General features: G+C 44.7%; 1 protein-coding gene across 4 annotated transcripts in view; it reads left to right on the top strand.

The window, feature by feature from the left end:
• RGS6 (regulator of G protein signaling 6) overlaps window positions 1–5,976 on the top strand; it is a 205,396-nt gene extending 199,420 nt beyond the window's left edge. For all 4 annotated transcript variants that reach the window (XR_014220485.1, XR_014220486.1, XM_082225573.1 and 1 more), the window contains one exon: window positions 2,864–5,976. Coding sequence is in view for 2 of the 4 variants with exons in the window: in XM_082225573.1 (XP_082081699.1) it covers window positions 2,864–2,914 (51 nt within the window). In the remaining 2 variants the exon portion in view is untranslated. The remainder of the gene's footprint in view (window positions 1–2,863) is intronic.
• Window positions 5,977–21,530: the final 15,554 nt, after the last annotated feature.

Raw genomic sequence — 21,530 nt, 5'->3', positions numbered from 1 at the left:
TTCCAAAAGGGGCTAAATTAGTCTACGTATTACAGAAGACACTTCTGCTCTACCTTTGACCTTCAGTTTAACTTTGATGCTGTGCTAAGCACCGTTGAGACAGTTCAGTGTTTGAGAAGTTAACTAATAAATGAGATTGTTCCTCTTCTCATTTCTGCCTCTTCTGTGAGTACCCATTTCTATGAATACCTGGAGGTTTCAGGAATAGCATTCCCCTTGTGATTAGAGGCACCACACAATTGTGCTTTTTAAACCCTGCAATCTAGCTCCTGGGAAGGACGGGCAAGTCGGTTGCTCATCTTGTCCTCAGAGAAAGCCCCCAAAATATTCCTACCAGAGGCAGAGTGGCAATTGGATCCACTTGCCTCAAAAGTCAAGGCGGATAGTACTGAAGGCCTAAATATTTTGACACCTGGGGCAGAAAATTATACAGGTGCCTCTCCCTGGGAGCAAAAACACAACAATAATAAAATAGCTTATAATTTGCTGCCCTTTGATGAAATCCAAAGCCAGGAGCCAGAGACTCTCTAGGGATAAAGTCAGCCCTGGCAGACCTACCTTCAGCTTCCTTCAGGACCCTGAAAAGAACAATGGTACTGGAATCATGGTCAGGAGAGGATGCCCATTCCAGGTGTCTAAAGACAATTTTATCAGACAGGGCATGGGCAACATCAGGGAGGCCTCAGCCATTGAGTGCTCCTACATGCAGACAGATTAGGTGTTTGTTTGTTTGTTTGTTTGTTTGTTTGTTTGTTTGTTTGTTTGTTATAACCCAGACAGATTCATTTAGATTAGGAATAGCCAATGAATGCCCTGTAGATGCTGCTGGATTGCAACACCAAAGCACCATGGATGATGGAAGTTATAATCCAACAACCTCTGGAGGACATCACAGAATCTACTCCTCATTTAGATGGGTAACCAACCAGAGGTGTCTGGATAAAGGAAATTTATAAATAGTGGCAGAGTTGAAATCATGGGTGCCTCCTCCCTCTTTTTGATAGTTCCCAAGAAGCTTTAGTTGCAATCCTCTATCTATTTACCTGTGAGTGAACTCTATTGAACACATTGGGATTTATTTCTGAGGCGGCGCACATCTAATTGTTCTGTTAGAGAGGCAAAAGCCACATGGGAGTAGCTAGGATTTATATTGGGGGGGGGGGCAGAACTGAGCTATCTGAGACGTGATTAGTCAGTTATTTTTATTTATTTACTTGATTGGGAGGGGCAGATGCCCCCCTCCCTGCCTTCCCTTGGCTAGGCCCATGAAAAGCCTTTCTCAGCTTCAAATGGGTGCAAGAAGTTCAGGAGGAGGGGAAATTTTGTGTGCCCTCCAAACAACAGTACGTTGATCCACACAGATCGCTGCGGGCAGAACTTCCACATTCAGTTCGCAACTAGATCTAGTGATTGCTAGCAAATGAAGAAAAGAAGACTATGAGTTAAAGTACAGAAATGAATGATAAAACATGTTATGGATTTTTCTGATCATGGTGAACATTACCTACAGTATTCTGAGAAATCTGTTGCATCCTGTTGGCACACATTCTGTTATTTTGCATGCACCACTGGCTGCATAAACAAACAGAGCTAAAAATATATATAAAAGAAACGGCCATAATTTGCATTACAACCTCAGAATAGTCGCTCTGGGAAGAATGCCTTGAGATAACTCTGGAATTTTATCATGTGGATGCCCAGGTAGGTACTCATTGTGGAATTACACGATCATGCAACTTTAAAGTTGCATCTATCATGTAATTCCAAATGTCAACTGTTCATCAATTTTGAACATGTGAGGTACTTGCAACTGCCGTTCAGATTGGTATGAAAGTGCTTAGTTTACCTTCCAGTTAGGGCTTGGCCAGTATCTATGTATGCAGGATTGGGATGCAAATGTAATATAAATTGGGCACGGACACACTATAAGCTTATTGAATCAAGGAATTCAGAGAAAAGAGGAATTTCAACATCAGTAGGTTGGAAAGAGTATCTTTTCTCAACCAAGGGAAGGACTAACAGTCACCAATAAAGGTTAACTATAAACATCTTTGTGCTTGTTGCTTAAGCAGCCACCAATTAGATCAATATGGCGCTGCTCAGCAAAATAGCCTTGGATTTTTTGTGAAACATTATACACTTGCCATTTCAAACGATGCAAAAACACACTCACAGACATACATACAGGCACAACCAGATTGCCCTGAGCATCTGGGCAAAGCTGAGAACAGTTCTAATGTATTTGTAAGTGTATGGCAGGACTCTTTGCCGCACAAGCACAACAAAGCCAGGATTAAACAGGAGGCTTATTTTGCAGCCAAGTAGGACCCTTTGGCAGGGAAAAGATGTGGTGGGATTAACTATACTTACCTAGCCTGCTCTACCAGCTGGGATGTGCTCAGCGACCAGCTCTCCAGCCGTCCTTGCAGCTATTTGAAGTGTGCTGAATTAGCAAATTTGGCACCTGGGGTTTTTAATCACCTGAAAGAGCCACAGCATAAGAAAGGTGTCCTCCCGACCCCCATACAGCCCATCTGGTGCCATCCTGATCTACAGCTTCTATCAGGCCCAGCCAGCATGACCATCTGCCTGGAACCGATGGGAGATGTAGTCCCAAACATGAGGTCACCATGGCCTTGCTAGGTGGGGCGGACGGGAGTTGTGGTTCAAAACATCTGGTGGGACCTCTGTTGATGAAGGAGGCTGCTGAACTATCACTGCCTTTCCTTCTCCTTCCTTTCCTGTCTGGTCACTGTGCTGACCTCCCAATCACTGAGCAATCTGGCCTGTTTTCCCGAGTAACTGGGATATATTCACATCCTTGGCTTTCTTCCCTCCCTCTCCCTTTTGTTTGTTCCTCCAGGGGAAGTCGCTGGCAGGCAAGCGCCTCACAGGCTTGATGCAATCTTCTTGACAGCATCGTCTCAGCAAGCGGTCGCTGGCATCTCCGAAGGACAGCTGCACTCACTCAACCTCCTCCACGGCGGAAATATCATTTGGGGGCAAATGGGTCACTGTGTGTGTGCGTGTCTGTGTGTGTGTGTACGGCTGGGAGTGCAAACGAGATGGGAAAAGAAAGAGACGGAAGGGAGCACAGGGAAGGCGAAGGAAACCACGAGGGAGAGCCTGGCCCACCCGGAGGTTCCTCTTTTCATAGTTTACATCAACACTTTTCTACTTGTACAGCTTTGTAATGGCACTGAGTTCAATCCAGATAATTCTCTGTTTCTCGTTTGATTTCAAAGGAGCACAACTTGCTGTATACAGGATGCCAACTTAGGCAGAGATGGTTGGGGGGACCGACTATGGGTGTCATTTAATGTAAGGGCCCTAAGAGAAATCTTGATAAAGATTTGGTTGAGATCCGTATTCGTAATGCAGGCACTTTCTCACACTCATATCTCCTCTTGCTGCTGCTGCTGCTGCTCCTCCTGCATGTGTACAGGCAAAAATATCCACCTTCTGCATATCTTGGTAGCCCTGGCGTTAATTCTCCCTAGCCATGGATAACGGCTATTGCTGACTTGACAGTAACGTCTCAGATCTGGAATCCTTTGCGAAACCTGAAGAGGTTTTTTCTCCGCCTGAGAGAATAGTACGCATCCTTGAGTGGAAATGCAGATTAAAGTAGGCAAAGGGGAATCAGAGCAAGAAGAAAGGGTGGTCCAAAATACCTTTACTCCCTAGCCACAGAAAGAGCTCTCACTGATCCTGCCACATGTCCCCTTTCATACAACCATTCGGGTCCAGTAAAATAATAATTGAAAGTTCCCTAAGGATGGGAGGAAGAATTCAGTTTTACCACGATGAGATAGTAGACATATTATCATCCACTTTTTAAATAATGGTTTTAAAAGTGCTTTTTAGCTTCATCACTCACTGTCAGTAATATCCGTCCAAAAATATATTTTAGGGTCCTCAGCTGCATAGAAAGGGGCAAAGCTACTGACTGCCAGCTCAGGATTTGGTCCATAAAGCCAGACTCTAAGCTTCCTGTGAGGGATATGATTTCAGTAGAGTTGCTTTGCATTTTGCACAAGTAAAAAATGTTGGCCCTGGTTCTTGGGCGATAGGATCGAAATGTTATGCCAGGCCTGCAGCACAGCTTGTGTAGCCCAAGCTTATAGGGTGGCCTGCCAAGTGTTTGGCAGTCTGTCTGTTGTTGCTTTGCAGTTCCAGGAAGGCAGCAAACGTGGATGGTTTTCTGAACCCCTCACTATCTCTTGCACGCGGCCAGTGGGCTGCATCCAAGTTGGTTGTATCACAGGTTGTGCTGGCCTGCTTTATGCACACATTCTGTAAAAACACCGTATTTGAAGAGGTGATACTGGATTGGGAAAGAAGTCTTGTCTTTGTTGTGTGGTTGCACTTTCTGCATACTTCCTCCCATTTTGTCTGTCTCACGATTTAGTCACACAGAGTAAACCAAGCTGATGGGAGAATTCGAGACATCTCCCTGCGCTTGTAGGAAGAAAAAGACCCTGTTAGGGTTATTTGTTCATTCCTGGACAACTAAGTCGCAAATAAGTCCCCTTTGTAGAGAAAGGGACAAATCAGCCTACAACACTTTGGCTTGGAGGTGAATGGCTTTTTGCTCAATGTAATGGCATTTGAACGTCTCTCACAATGTGGCAATAAGTGAGGATGGATTGAAACTGATAACTCAGCTAGGTATGGAAATAATATGGCTGATTTCTCAGAATTGTTCTCAGTGCTCTGAGAAATGGGAGCACAGGGGAACTAGCTAAAAAAAAGTAGTAAAAGGAGACAAAGTACTACTTTAAGTGTAAACTAAAACAAGTTCAATCTGATTTGGACCTACTTAGCATCATAATGATGATCTGCGGCAGTCTTCTCCAATACTTGATCTCTGTCTGTTGTTGGACTCCAAGTCCCATCATCCCCAAACAGTATGGCCAATGCTGAGACATCTGGTTCAATAACATCTGGGGACCTAAGGATGAGGAAGGATAGTCTAAGTAGTGATGATATTTTTGTGTTAAAAATATTTCATAATACCTATATTCATAAAATTCTTCTTTCCACTTTAAATGCACATTAAGCTTTTTTCTTGGCAGTAGATGGATATATCTCTAATCATGAATTCTTAGTGTGGTGGGGAAAACATTCCTGTCCACCTTCTGGTACAAAAAGGCAATGTGGGGATTTTCTGTCAGACATTGCGCTACTGGTTCTTAGATGGACAAGTTATCATTATGTATGTTGATCCAGTGCACAGCACATTGCAAAATAACAGTGCCCCAAGGAGCGTACAATCTAAATTTATAGACAAGTGGGACAATAAAGGGTAGAGAGGAAGATGGAGCTGAGGGGAAACAAAGGAAGGACCACTTAGAACAAGAGGAGTCAACCTTTTTGGACCAGGAACACATTTCAAATCCTGAGAGAATGTTGTGGGTGCCAGTCACAAAACTGCTGTTGTTAGGGCAGGGCATAACTCAAAATGGCTGCCATGGGAGTGGCATAATGCACTTGCTGCCACTTGTCCCTACAGCACCCCCGGGTCAACCTCATGCTGGTCCTGATTGTAGAGTTCATACAGTACTGATTTTTTCACACTCCCATTTCTCCTCTCTTTACCAAAGTACATCTCTCTCCCTTTCTCATAGACAATACCATTCAAACTCCCCACTCTTTCTTTCTTTCTTTCTTTCTTTCTTTCTTTCTTTCTTTCTTTCTTTCACCAAGTGTATCTTTCTCACAGGCTACACATAAACACAGAATACACATATATTCATATTTCTCTCTCTCTCTCTCTTTCTTTCTCTCTCTCTCTCTCTCTCTCACACACACACACACCATACCTGAGCAGCACCCCCTACATTCAGTCAAGAGAGCCTTATGCTATGCAATACCTGTTGTTTAGGCATTTAAATGTGCTTATTCTGCATATTAGGTTCAGCGCAAAGTAGGAGAGCATTCCTAGCACAATAAATAAAGTTCAGTGTGATCTGATGCTGATTTCACTACACTGGTGACCAAAATGTCTGACTGCCTTCTGTGTAGAAAGATATATGTCTAGTAGCAGTTTGTTTTCTAATGAAATTTCTGTTAAAAGCAAAAGGCAAAGCATGAGATACATGTGCTATTTGAAAAATCTGAGCCATTCATTTTGAACCACATCCTCTCTTTATCTGTCTTCCCCACTCCTCAACCACAGTGATATTTAGACACAAGTCCTTCCTCAGCTTAGATCTTTCTCCATTTCCCATTCTTTCTCATGCATATTCATGCTATATTATTATTTCAAAACATTCCACTGGATATCACAGCTGGGCTCTTATGTGCCTGGTGAGTGCCAGAAACTTCACCATTCCCACAGTAAATTTGCAAATCCTGCCCCCACATTCCCATCCATGCTCTACGCAAAGCTGTTTTCAGAGACATGCCTTATCATCTTATTTTGTCTATCAAAGCTTCTATATCCTTTGTGCAACCCCTGAAACAGTGGCTGTGGAATGTGGAGGGAGAAACTAATGTGCTTCCATGTCACACCAGGTGCAGAGAATGGCCACTAGATGTGCCCTCACACAAAATATTAGGTGATTTGGGTTCTGCTAAGGCATAACATCTGCAGGAACTCAACAAAAGCTAAATGCACTTTGGTAAGATTAATTTTGTAAATTCCAGCTATGGCAGAAATCACACTGGCAGATGGTCCTACATCATTGTAGCGATAAGTTACTCAACTAGAGAACAACAAAAAGCTTCCACTATATCCCTTAATTGTCAGGTATCATGAAATACTGCGATATGTAAAGTGGTGTCAGGTCATAAGGGGGCCCTATATGATGGTGTAATTCATCTCCGTTTGATTGAGAGTCTTAGCCGAAGACACTTCTCTAGGTTTTCTTCCATCCAGTTAAAGAAGGAAGGACAGAACTCCATTCATCAAAGTATCAAATAATAGATATCAGTGGCCAAAAGGTGAACCTTTCATGTCTGCCCATGTTGGAGGCTTATAGGCTCATCTTTTGCAAGATTGCTCTGGTCGCCTTGTGTGCCCATGAGTAATGCATCCCATTATGCAACAGCATGGCCTTTCGTGGAATAAGCCACTATTATGGAAAGCTGTATGTGATGCTCACCCCTGAAAGCTTCATCATCTTGCCGTGAGATCACCTTGAGCATCACACAATGCTTCTGTTTTCTGTGATTAGACATCTTGTCATTTGGGATGTTGCAAGGGCAGGTGCTCAACTGAGTTTATGTCAGATTGAGTTTAAACCAATTCATGCATGCAAGGCTGAAGGAAGAAACCTTTTGTTTTTGAGGTTCAGTTGAACATGGGTCAGTTTCCATTTCCATATCAAAACTTTCCTTTTTAATAAGGCGGGTCATTGCTTAAAAGTAGACAACCTGACCAGGGACTTCACAGTTCCTCTTGAAAGGCTGGGCAGCTTCTTTCAGTATGTACCTTTAGGGCGTACAGGGAAGTGGACAATTAGCGTTATAGGGCAGTTTTCACCAACGTGGCACCCTCCAGAGGTTTTAGCCTACAGTTTCAATCAGACATGACAAGCATGTCTATGGTGTCTGGGGCTGATGGGAGTTGTAGCCAAAAAATTTCTGAAGGCACCATTTTGGCAAAAGGTGCTGTAGAGCTTCCTTAGACTCATCCTTTTATGGCTCTATGGCCTCTTGGTTTTTTCCAGAGAGATCCCCCCCAAAAAAAAAAACCTGGGAAAAAACAATGCTAATATTAGCTGTAAGTTACCAATCATGGTATTTATAAACTAGCCAGAAAATGGGGTTAGGCGCAGGATGCTTCTTGCAATGCATCCTGCTGAGGCCTCATAACTCTTCGGCTCAGGCACCATATTTCTGCCCTCATTCAGGAGAGAAATTATGTGCGCACAGGTAGGTCCCCTTCCTCTGCATCACCAGAATCACACCTGGGATCCACTGCAATATAAATCAACTGATTGAACCAGAGGCCAGTTGCCCCACAATGAGGATACAGCCACTGTTCCCTGATTAATTACTGTCTTCTCAGCAGGAAGGAATTTTAATGATCAATCTCTACATGGCTTTGTTGGCGCCACAAGATGTTGGAGGCTAACAAGCCGGAATGGATAATGGTTTTGTGCCCTCTTCTGTGACTTTCCCTGAGCATCTCCCTGGTCATAGTCAGATGAGAGAGTGCTACTCTAGATGGGCCTGTTGGTCTGATCTAGCCTTTCCTGTTGATTGGAGAATGAAAGAGGCAGTATAAAATGGTATCGCTTACTAGACCTTGTGTTTTCATTATTTATTTATGTATTGATTAAATTTGTATACTGCCCTTCATCTGTAGATCTCGGGACGGTTCACAGCATAAAAACACAATATACATAATTAAAGCAACAACAGAACAATACCTCCCCCTTAAATTGCTTAAAATTAAAAAAATAATGCTTAAATTGAACCTTTGGAGAGTCTTCTTCAAGGATGCAGAGCAAGAAAATAATAATAATTTAGGACTTCTAGGACTGCACCAATTCAGGCTTCAGGTGGTCGATTGTACATTTGAATGTTTCCTTGCATCAAAAGTATTTCTGCCTGTGGTAAGCTAATACACCAGGGAGACCATTCTAGCCTAATCCTCTCCTTGGCATCCTAGTTTTCTATTTGGGGGAGCATTCAGCCATGCACTCCTCCCACCTGTGATCTGAAATGGTCCAGCCCTACAGCACAGGCAGTATTGTTGTTCACATTGTTGCTCAAGGGCTTTTTGCCCCACTTGCTTTTCTTTTGTGATTTTCTGCGCAGGGTTGTCTAGCTCTTCTCCAAACGCTGCTCCCACAGTTGTGCGGGAAGTGCCAGAGCTACCTAGCAGCGACCTTGGAGCTGACAGCCTCCCGGTCCAGCAGTGCAGAGGAAAATGGTGCCAGTGAACAATTGGGGCTGACAGCGTCGGGCACAGAAATTTGCAGACAAAATTTACCCTCTGGCTACTTCAGGCAGGAGAGCCTCAGGCCAGCTGGAATGCACCAAAACACAGCTGCGCCTCCCACCCCAAGCAACTGGGCGGCGTGCCTGCTGCTTTTGGACTGCAGAGAGGAGCAAATGTGTGCAGCGATAGCACATCCTGAACAGCAGAGCATCTGTGCTCTCCACCTACCTTCTGGAGGTAATTCAGCTCTTATCAACATGATTTGGGCATCCTGTTGATGTTAGACAAAAGCATATAATATTACAAAAGGCGGGTGGGGGAATAAAATATTTAATGCAAGTTTTTTTATGCAATTGTGTAGTTCTTCAAGCAGCTAAAATGGTAGATACTCAAATTTACCCCTTTGGCCTTTTGCAATCCCGGGCAGGATCTCATTATCCTTGCCTCACTCTTTGATTCCAAGCACATCCCTCAGAACTCCTGCCGGTTATTCTGCTGGCAGCAAAAAGACTAATCTCTTTCCGTTTCAGTCGCCCAGAAAGTAGCAGGTTAGTGCAACCATGAAATCCTTTGGATAACTCCAAACACGTCCAGCAATCTGGATCAGTGATGCTGCAGATGTCAAAGATTTGGGAAGGTCCGCTTTCCGTACACCTTTTACAGAGACACAGTTACCCAAGCTCAGCAGTCGTGCTCTGTTCAACTCCCTTCTTAAAGCATCCCTTGCCTTGTGGCACCTACCAGTATTCTGAAAGAGGTGAAGCCTTTGGGTAGCTCAGCTCCACCTTTTGTGATGTAGCTGTGTCACTCATGCCACATCTACATGGATCTTATTTAGAGGAAAACAGGATGTGCCATTCAGTATACCAAGTCAAAGAGCTGCTGGAGGCAGTGGTCTCCAGCAGTACCAATGTTGAGAGAGAGAGAGAGAGAGAGAGAGAGAGAGAGAGAGAGAGGGAGAGAGAGAGGATGCATAGCTGACTTAGGGCACTGAAGCATCCTGAGATGTATGATGTTTGTGCTTTTCAGGGGCATTTCTGTGCCTCTGGCTCTACCTACGATGCTTAACCAGGAATGTGGTCCATGGGAACATGCCCAGTAGTAATTCACTCACTCCACTTTCAGCTCCTGTGTTGCAAAACTGCTCCACGAACAACTGCCTCAGCCACGACTGTGTCTGTGGTGAGTTTCTTTCCACTCACTGCGGTTCTTGGGGCAAAGCCCTTGGAGTCCCCTTGTAATAATACCCAACCATTATTGCATGCATATGGAACTGGCCAGGGCAGGGGCTTTGGGGCAGCAATCCAGAGCTCCAGAATGAGGAGGGTCCCCAAAATACAGCAGGGTGAAATGTTATCTATAGAATACCCTCCACATGAACAGTAGGTCCAGAGTCTAAAATGACCACTGGCTCTGAGGGCCAATGAGTAGCATGGCTTGGCGGACAGTTTTGTTTCCAGTGCCATCCAAGATTGCCTATGACACTTGTCCCAAGGGGACCATCCTATTCCCTAATGTTTCAGCTTCCAGAATCTTCCTCTCCTCATTCTTCCATAGAAAAAGAGTGTTGGCCTCCCATGGGTCTGTTACATTGCCAGCAGGAAGGTAGGACACCCTGATTCTGGCGCTAACCTTTCCTTAAAGGGCAGCTTGCTCTGTTGGTGAAATGCTCTCGGGGTTTGGCAGTTTCCCTCTCATGTTGAACATAAATCTGCAGGCCTGTAACTTAAACTCACATTTCTCTGCTCCTATCCTAAACAATGTTCCTCCTGAATAATTATTCCCCTTCTGCTTTCTGACATCCTTTAAAACATTTATAAACAGGGAGCCTGCTGTCTCTCTTAGGATCCTCTTTCTGTGGACTGAATACAAGCAGTGTCTTTAATAGCCTCCCCCCTCCCCCGCAACACACACCTTGCTCTGAATAGAGATGCTCTTTAATCTTGGAAGAGGCATTCCCTATTCTTTCTGAGGCCAGGAAGGGTGCCTTTTTGGAAATGGCATCTGTTGTTTTAATCAGTACTACAGTCATACCTCGGGTTACAGACGCTTCCGGTTGGGTTTTTTTCAGGTTATGGACACGCCGAAACCCGGAAGTACCAGAACAGGTTACTTCCGGGTTTCGGTGGTCGTGCACACGCAGAAGCACTAAATTGTGCTTTGTCATGTGCAGAAGCGCCAAATTGCAACCTGCGCATGCACAGATGCGGTGCTGCGGGTTGCGAATGCTCTGGGTTGTGAACATGCCTCCCGCACGGATCACATTCGCAACCCAAGCATCCACTGTATACTAAAATCTTTTTTTAAAAAGTAAATCTACTGCCCAATTAGTGACATTTTTTTAAAGTTGATTCAACACATTTGGATCAATGTGGTTTTTTCTTTAACCAAGTCATCTGATTAATGAATCAGTGAACTTGCCCTCTGCTTTGGAAATGGAGCAGGGTAACTTGTCTGGTTCTCTTCATGCTTCCAGCCCCATCACTCATTTCTGCTGCTGGAAGTATCCTTCATAGCCATGGCAACCCATGGCAAACACTTCTCCCATCATCTTACATGGTGGAAAGCACCATAGAAAGCGAAGGAACATCTCAAGCCAAACATGCAAAGCTGCCTTTGTTATTGATCAGGCCAGATTGCATGGTTTTTATTTCTGTGTAGGAAATTCCACAGTCAGAATCTGTAACTAATTAGCTGCAGCTCTGAGAGAGCGGAGAAGAACTTAGGTGGAAGGGAGAGTGAAACTTAAATGATTCCCTGCTCCAAGCCCAGTTGTGTGTTCCTCTCTTTCATTGGAGAACAATAGCAACCTTTCCCCTACTACTTCCCAGTCAGTGTTAAACAGATACTCTACGTTGGGGGGAGCCAACATGGTGCCTCCCAGATGTTGATGGACTCCCAACTCCCATAATCCTTGGGTCTTATGGAAGTTGAAGTCCACCAACATCTGGAGAGCACGGCATTGGCTACCCCTGCCCTCTGTAGACCCGTGTGCCTTACTCAACTTGCTGTGATGAAAATGTCCATGGAGGACACAGAGGGCCACAGCTTCTTTTTCACAGTTTTCCAAGGCTGAACTCCATCAGCTGAGCAATCTGCATGACTAGGGAAGGCTAGATCTAGGCATGTAGTGAAGTGGTCATGCAATTGCTTGGTCATAGCCCCCACCTCCCCACTGCTTCAGTGTTGACAAGGCCAACCCCAGCCTTAAGCCTCAGCTCTCAACCCCATTTCTGCTTGCTTTCATGTGAGTCGTGCAAATGAGTTCTGGGCTGCACTTGTGAATACACAAATACTTCTCTTGCTGCTGCTGACTTAGGGAAGCTTAGAGCAAAGTTGGGCACGTGTCTTAAATATCTCTGGTTTTTGTCAGTGTTGCAGTCATTTTGCCTGCACTGCCCACTCACCACCCAAAGTCACATGGAATTAAGTTAATGGATGGACTCAATTTGACAACACAGAGGAATGCATTAACTTTAGAGTCCATACCCCAGACTCACCAAGTATCTAATTGCTAGGCCTTTTGTTTGCTCTTGCTGTGTCAAACAGGATGATTGATTTGGCCAGACAGGAAGATAACATGCAGAGGTCTCGATAGCCAATCTAGATCCCTTCCTTTGGGCCTGATGAATCTACACCTAGCTATTAAGCATTTAACTCCTTTCTCTGACACGGAGTCTTCTTGGTGTCAGCTGCATCCTGTCTCTCCCATCATCAGTCTCAAAGGCTATCTATTAGTGATTCACAAATGGTAAACAGGGTTCTATACAAAACCAGAGAAATACATTCCCCCCCCTCAATTTGGACCAAAGGATTTGCGGCTAAATTAGGAGATGCAGATGAGTTGCCTTAATCAAGAAATTGCAACGTACTGTATACTTTTTCCTTTATATCTAATGATAGACAATGAATGTCTTGATAGTTCTTGCATTCCACTGCTCACCCGCTGAGGTTACTCTTGAAATTTCCTCTTCAGTCATGGATCATTCTTCCTACTGCAGCACCCTTGATGTCCATAGCTCAGTTTCCTCTGATATCACAGTAGGCTGGCTTGTGTTGTTCTTGCAAACCCTAGCTCTAGGATTACAAGCCTAGCTGTGGCATAAAAGGACTGGGTGGAGCTCTGAGAAGCCACATCTATCGAACCAGCTGGTCCGCTATTGCAAAAGGCGTGTTGCAACCTTGGGATAAGGCAGCTGATTGATTATGGGGAGCAAGTAACCCTGCAAGTGTGAATTATGAGTTCCTTAAGCAGCTTCTGATAAATTAAACAGTGCGAGCGTTGTATTTACACCATGGGTTTTTGCATGACACCTGCTGTTTGGCAATTCTTGAGGCTTATGTCTATAGATTGACCCAGCCCTTCTTTGTCATGCAGTGTCTCATAGCCATTACACTTGGGGGACAAGCTGTTTGAGACGGACAGTATTACGAACAGGGAAAACTGCCTTATACTGCATTGGACCATTGCTCCATCTCCCCCAGCACCCTCTACACTGACTAGTAGCAGCTATCTAAAAAGAGTTTCAGGCAGGGGGTGTTCCCAGCCCTACCTGGAGATGCAAGGATTGAACCTGGGGGCTTCTCTCCTTTCCACCAGTGTAGGAGGGAAACAGGGGGAGGCATAGGTCAGTGGCAGCACATCTGCTTTGAGTGTAGAAGGCCCAAAGTTCAATACCTGGTGTCTTCAGGTAGGGTTGGGAGAAAACTCTGAAATCTCAGAGAGCTGCTGTCCGTTAGTGCACACAATACTGAGCCAGGTGGAACAATGGTCTGATTCGGCTGAAGGCAGCTTTGTAAGTGTGGGTGCAGAATGTGTGCCCTGCAGGTTCAGAAGGCCTGAATATCAAGATATCCCATATTTTCGGTGATAGAAATTTGTATGCAAAGAGGCCAAGTCAGTTACGTGAGCCGCTACCTTTCATTTTTCTGGCGTTCTACTGCTAAGACATTCCAGTCTGCCTATTCTCTAGTTTCCCCCCTATAGGATTGTCAAGGGCACATTTTTGCATTGTCAGGTGGACTCCAACTGGGGAGCCACCTTTGAAAGCCTTCCCCACTTCCTTAAGAGTCAAGCAAGCTCTGTCAATACACGCCTTTTGGCTCCCAGTCAAAGGAGGCGGGGTAATAGCACTCCTGGTGGCTCTGCAGGCAGCTCATGTGACAAGGCTCCCGCCTATCCCTCTCCTCAAGGAAAGTGTTTCCAGAAATGCAGCTGTGTTACTATATTAAGGTGTCCCCACCTGCCTTTGTTTCTAGGCCATCCCAAGCCAAGCTGCAGGGCGAAAGCAGAACATAATGGGGGGGGGGGGAGTCTAGCAGCACCATATAAAGAAAGACATTTGAGCTTTCCCTTTGCATGGTTTCTGACATGATGGATTTCCCCTTCCGGGAAGACAGTTGAGTATTAAATAGAGCTGGCAAAGGCTGCATTAGAAAAACTCCCTTTCCCATCACTTCCATGGTATCCTGGAGGATAAATGAGGCCAATGGCTGGCTGCGCTGTTCTTGCAGACCCTCAGAATAGCCAGCGTCTTTTGTTTTGCTGCACTCTTCTTCCAAGCAATTGAAATCACGGTGGTGGCTTGCCTCATTTCTTTGAATCCCCTGTCCTTTGTTTTCAAGCGTTTGCTTTACTAAAAAGAACCTCCTGTTTTAAGTCAGGTTTAACTACTCTACCCGCCTTGTGCAAGCTATTCGCATGTTCCTAAATTTATTTAGGAACTAGTCTAGTAATGCTTGAGCATAATGCATGTGGAAAAAATCTGTTCTACAGCAGCAAGAAGCACAGCTGGTTAGCTGAAGCCTGCCCTTCCACAAAAACACCCTGCCAAAAATGTGCCAAGTGTTTAGAAGGCCAAAAGGATATATAGCATGGGAAGTGCAGAATCAGTTTGCTTCCTAGCAAAGTTTTAACTGGACATCAAAATTGTGTGGTCGTTCTTGAGTGACTTTATATACCATTAGTTCCCCAAATTTATAGACGAGTAGTTAGAGCAGCCATGATGCATTCGGTGGCTGGTGCTAAGCTAGCCCTGTTCTGCTGCTTATCAGCTGCGTCTGCCAAGTAACAAATGGCTGCGAAATGCCGGTGCCCATTCAAGTGTGCAGAGATAACAAGTTTGATCCTTCCTGGATGATACACTTCAGATATAAATTTCCTTCTATATGGAAATCAAGCAGTTTAAGGAGAAGGCTGGGCTAAACCTCTTTTTCCCTGGCATGTCAATTTCCATATGCAGGGAGAGGGTTGTGGAAATAAGTGGCTTCCCTATCTGATACAGCCCAGGAAGAGCTACACTACATATTATTGCTTGGCATCCAAAAGAGCCTTCAATCAGGTAGGGCTGTGCTTGCCTAATTGGCTGAATCATGGAGGGGGGGTGACTTTCAGGTTGCTGTGCTGCTGACTGCTCTGAGACCCTGCTCCCACCTTACTTCAAAAACGCCTCTTCTCCACGCTCGCTTGTGGGATGTAGTGGCTCTCCACACCATTGCTAGAACATGTCTTACCGCCATACAGTGCCTTGGAACAGCTTAACACTGCATTTTAATGCAGATACAAACCGCAATGCTGGGCTGGGCTTGAAATTGTACGCAGAGAGCAGTGAGGCAAAGAATCTCTTTTCCAGAATAAACATTGTGCAGCAACTCTCCAGTGCGCTTTAGCAGAATTGCCAGTGGCTATTGTAGCAAAGGCTCTGACCATGGTAGCAAAGTACCAGATACTCGCTAGAGACTTTTCAAGGACAGTTAGGATCACAAAAACAATTGTATTTCTGGATATATTGTGTAACGTAGTAAAATGTACCTCGGCGACCCATGGATATTTTGGAGGCTTCAGCTTACAGATGCCATACGCCACGTGCTAAATTGTTCCGGTACTTCATTTATCTCAGTGTAAGAGCTGTCCTTCTCTTAAGTATGTTTAATCAGATGTTAGTCCCACAGAGTTTCCTAGTAAGTGTGCTTACTATCACAGCCATGGTCCTGTCCACACGCAAAGGTTCTGTTCCAGAATGTGTTGTGTGCTGTACAAAATTTGTTTTATGTTTAAAGGAGGAAAAAGTCTACAAAAAGTATTGTCTTGATAGTGACAGAGCTCCCATTGGCTCTAGGGATTGTTTCCAAAAGTCCCTGGCAAATGTCAATCTAGATCAACCTTCAACCTCATGCCCTCCAGATCTTTTAGACTACAACTCCCATCTTCTCTGACCTTTGGCCATGCTGGTGGGGTTCATCAGAGTTAAGAGTCATAGAATCATAGAATTGTAGTGTTGGAAAGGGACCACAAGGGTCATCTACTCCAGCCTCCACCCATGGAAGAATCCTTCTGCCTAACGTGGGGCTTGAACCCATGATCCTGAAATTAAAGGTTGTGGTCAAAATCATCTGGAGTGTACCAGGTTAGGGAAGGCTAGTGTAGATATGGAGTCTTTAAGGACTCTTAAGCAGAGTGGCATCATATAGTTTACAAATCCCTTCATATAAAGGTAAAGGAACCCCTGACCATTAGGTCCAGTCGTGGCCGACTCTGGGGTTGTGGCGCTCATCTCGCTTTATTAGCTGAGGGAGCCGGCGTACATCTTCCAGGACATGTGGCCAGCATGACTAAGCTGCTTCTGGCGAACCAGAGCAGCGCACGGAAACGCTGTTTACCTTCCCTCCAGAGCAGTACCTATTTATCTACTTGCACTTTGAGGTGCTTTTCAACTGCTAGGTTGTCAGGAGCAGGGACCGAGCAACGGGAGCTCACCCCATCACAGGGATTCGAACCGCTGACCTTCTGATCGGCAAGTTCTAGGCTCTGTGGTTTAACCCACAGCGCCACCCACGTCCCTTCATATAAATGTACAGGATGAAAAAGAGAAGCAGCAGTCAAAAATAGGATCTTATGCAAAAGATGTGCCAAGCTCATATCACCTTTCACACCTCCCATCCAGGATGCAAACACATGTTGGCAAGCAAAGTGAGAATCCATGCGAGGAAAACTGACGTTCAGGTGGAGATGCAGATGGTGCTCATTTGGAGGTTAGACATGCTAGTCTGTGATAGAAAATAGGAAGCTGTCAGCCATGAAGGGTAATAATCTTTCTCGTCTCAGGACTGAGACCAGATGGACATTTGCCATGATCACAGGTGGGAGAGAGATGGCCAGGGGGAAAGGTGACATTCAAATAATTTGAATTGGTCACACGATATAATTCAGTAGTAAAGGAGGACAGGATGCGTATTAAATGTTCTCACTTTTGGTTCTAGTTAATTCCTCTCTCTTTTTTTACATCATTAGTTCTCAACAGCCCTAGAGAAATATTTGCCATTCATTAACACCCTTTTCTAAAGAGCCACTTGTTCATATTTCTTGGCCACTCTGCTCCTAGACTATATTTAAAGATAATCCACAGTCAGATCAAGTCAGGTCCAAGCGGCAGCCAAGATTAGCACCATCTGTCAGGTTGCAGCTTGGAGATGTTGCATTTCCCTTCAAAAGTTGCAGGATGTTGGGGGAGAGTAACATAACAGCATCTCAGCTATGATGAGGAAAGCCCCATGTGGCTCCTGAGTTCCTCTTGCTAATGCAGGGCATTCTCGGGATCTGGACCCCATGAAGGTGGCCAAGATGCAAAGAGGGTGCAGGTTCCCTGTGCCTTTTGAAGACGCAGAAGTTTTTAGGTTCAACTTTCCTCATCTTTGCAGAACAAGCTACACCTACTGAGATCCCCTCACACGCTCATTTGAAAGCAATACAGGAAGATGCCCACCTTTCTGCATTGTCTACTACGCTGACTAGTAGTTGCTCTCTGGAGTTTCAGGCAGAGGTCTTGTCCATTACTTGCTACCTGATGCTTTTAATCAGAGGGACCAGGTCAGAACTTTCACCATGCAAAGACTGTGATCTGCCACCGATCGTCCCACCTAACTAGACCACTGGGGGAAACCTGACCTGCAGACAAGTGGAAGCAAAACAGAGCATGCTTGAGAGAAATCATATTCACATTGCAGTGGTTGACAATATGATCATGCCAACATGAAGGTGCCTTTAAAGGAACATGAGTGAGCATCATCTTGAGTGAGCCTGCAGATGCTCTTTTTGTATTTGGTGATTACTAGGCCATGCCGCCGCCCACTGCACACCTTGGTAATGCAGGTATGGAATCAGTATGGGAATTTACTCGCCCTGTTAATGCGTTTCTGTTCCCCTCTCCTTTTCGAAAATCATATTTTCCGTTTCAGCAACGGTTACAAGTAAAATAATTTGGCTACGAGCCTGAAAGAGCTCCCTCAGATTAGCACGCCAGCCAAAATGTTGCAGTTTGCGATGGTGGGACACCACATCATTCTTTTTCTGCACCAAAATTTTTTTTGGCACTTAACCAGCCCATGTGGGCACATCACAACCTAGGTGATGAAAGATGATCAGGTATATCTTCCTAAAGGGTGAAGTTATTATGACTTATGGGCAATATTTGAGGTGCTAAATCTACTCATGGCAAATTGTACCTTTATTTTATTTTTCTGGAGACAAAGACCTGTATTGCTGTTTAACTTGTGATGAGGCAGTTCTATAGAAACAGTTACTTGCATGTACATAGGATATCTATAGCAACAGTTTATGGAAATGAATAATATATGTATAAATATATATATGTACCAAAAATGCAATAGATTACTGGGGGGGGGGGGTGGAAATAAATCAAATCCTACACAAGTTTCATTATGGCAGTCTGGTGTTCTTCCTTCCGTTACAAGCTTCCAAAGCAATTGCCATCAGGATTGCAGATCATAGTGAAAGATGTGAGCAGCATCTTTATGGCAGAGATCTTTGAAGGAGTGATATTGTTTTGTTCTGGCTTTAGCACTTAAGGGCTTCCTTCAGAACCTTCAATAGAACGGATACATGCATGAAATCATAAAAGAAGAGAGCACCTTTAGGGAACAGGCTGTGTCCATTGCCATTGCCACTGATAAATCCTACATCTGGAAATTGGAGAAGGTTTCGCATTAGGAGTATGTGCCTTATTATACACAGGATTTCTCCTTTATTTGTTTGTTTGACACTGCAGAACATGTCTTTAAGCTCCCCAATTGGCTCCCAATACAGTCTACAAAAGATGCATGGTAAAGAACAGCTACACCAACAAAGCTACAAGTCACATGAAACATTCATAAATCTCAGCACGGACTGTTTCAAGGGCTTCCTTATTTAAAAATTAACCGCTCAGTGAGTAGAAACTCTCTGGCAAAGCATCATTGACAGCAACCTGTGCTCTACAAAGCTTTACCCATAGGCATTGCCTTTTGTATTGAACCCACCTGCCCGGCCCCATTGCCTTGAGGTCCCCCACCCCACATCCCTTTGAGTCCCAGTTGTTTTCATGGGCCTGTGTTGGATCGATTGAGTCCATCAAGCTTTCCATGGGTGCTGCAGATGAAAATGTGCACACAATTGTGCAGCTGGTGGGGGGATAAAAATGACTCACTCATATTACCCTCCCCATAAATGGTTTGTGAGGTCGTGTACGTGTGTCCCCCACAACCGTTTTACCCCAACAACAATTCTGCGAGTTACCATATTTTTGCTCTATAAGACTCGCCTTTTCCCTCCTAAAAAGCAAGGGGAAATGTGTGTGCGTCTTATGGAGCGAATGCAGGCTGCACAGCTATCCCAGAAGCTAGAACAGCAAGAGGGATTGCTGCTTTCACTGCGCAGCGATCCCTCTTGCTGTTCTGGCTTCTGAGATTCAGAATATTTTTTTTCTTGTTTTCCTCCTCCAAAAACTAGGTGCGTCTTGTGGTCTGGTGTGTCTTATAGAGCGAAAAATACGGTAAGTTAGGCTGAGAAATAATAAGTAACCCAGTGAGCTTCATGGATAAGTGGGGAGTTGAACCAGAGTATCTCAGGTCATAGTCATGACATTCTAAACACGGCCTTACATACCCTCCAACATTTCTCCAGTGAAAATAGGAACAAACTGTTCCATTAAAATAATAGAATCAAAGCATCATAGAGTTAGAAGGGTGCCTGAGGATCATCTAGTCCAACCCCCTTGCAATTCAGGATTATGCAGCTGTTGCACGTGGGGATCAAACCTGCAACCTTGGCATTACCAGCACCACGTTCTAACCAGCTTAGCTATTATTATTTATATGCCACCCATCTGACTGGGTTGCCCCAGCCACTCTGGGCAGCTTCCATATATAAAAATATTTTTTAAAAATAAAAATAAACATGCCTTCAGATGTCTCCTAAAGGTTATCTAGTTACTTATCTCCTTGGCTTGGGGTTGTATAACTCCATACCCTCCAACATTTCCCCAAAGAAAACTGGAACGTCCTAAGGAAAAGCTGGACATTCCAGGATCAAATCAGAAACCGGGGCGGCTTCTGTAAATCCAGGAGTCCCCGGAAAATGGACACCTGGAGGGTCTGGCCTTAGAAAGGGCCTGACACTGGCATGGATAGCATGTGTTGTGGTCAATGGGTTGCTTGGAGGCTGCGCTAACAAAAATACCACAATATGGGACATGAAACTGTCTCTCACACACATACTTCATGTGGGAAAAGATTTGTTCTTTACCAGGAACTTGGACTCACTGTTTAAATCTGAAATGCCGTCGTGGAAGAAGGGGGTGGTCACGCTTGCAAATCTTGTGTTTCAACAAACCCAAACAGGATTATCACCTGGAGGCATCTAAGTCCCATTTTTGTGAGGGTATAACAATGGAAAATGCAGCACTCGCTCTTAAAATATGCTGAGTTTTGGAAATGTTGCATCTTTAAACTCGGCTGTGAATTTTGCACCCCCAACAAACGCTCTTGAAATGATGCCTGATTTTAGATGCTTGTGAAGATTTATTTTTTCCCCACTCCAAAGGCCACTGCTTAGCCATGTCTGCCGAGGCGACCGACTTCATTTCTTAACAGTGGCCTCTGACTCATGACTGGTGAGAGATAATGAAAGCATTTAACAAGGAATGAAATGTCTGGTTCCAGCAGCACACAAGCACCATCACGTTCTCTGAGGACTGACCTGAATTATTAGACATGTCTTTCCCCCTTCTCCTATACAACCTGTCACCTTCTTTGGATCCCAGGATGGAGGGAGGCAGAGAATCTGCAAGGAAGGGTGCTGTTGCTCTGATAAGGCAGCCAGCTTTTCCTGTGAGTTATCTACCGCCTTTAACAACTGCATAACAACAACTCCCCCCCCCACTGTATCTCCATATTGGGAACATTGTACCTGTTGAATTTCTGCCTGCTTTACAACTGTGCATTAAGAGCATCCAACAAAGAGCCTGTTGGATCAGACTAGTGGCTCATCTCATCCAGTATTCTGTTCTCACAGAGGCCAACCAGATGCCTGTGAGAAAGCCCAAAGCAGAACCTGTGATCAGCAGCTGCACTCTGTCCACTTGTGAGCACCTTGGCTGTGTAAGCACAGCCTGTCCTGCACACCCAGAACTATCCTGATGTCCTCAGGTGCAGTAAAAGCCACAATTACATTGGTAGTAATGAAATAAGATTCATCTGCTTGTCCAGCTGGTTTCTGTCCATGGAATTGCAGCAGCAGCTAGACTGGTCACTGAGCAGTTGCCAGGACCATCTAACACTAGACCTGAAAGACCTACATTGG

Source organism: Podarcis vaucheri, assembly GCF_965113315.1.
Source record: "Podarcis vaucheri genome assembly, chromosome: 1".
NCBI classification, from domain to species: Eukaryota; Metazoa; Chordata; class Lepidosauria; order Squamata; family Lacertidae; genus Podarcis; species Podarcis vaucheri.
The sequence above is the reverse complement of the archived record's forward strand: the minus strand, read 5'-3'. Positions and strand labels throughout refer to the sequence as shown.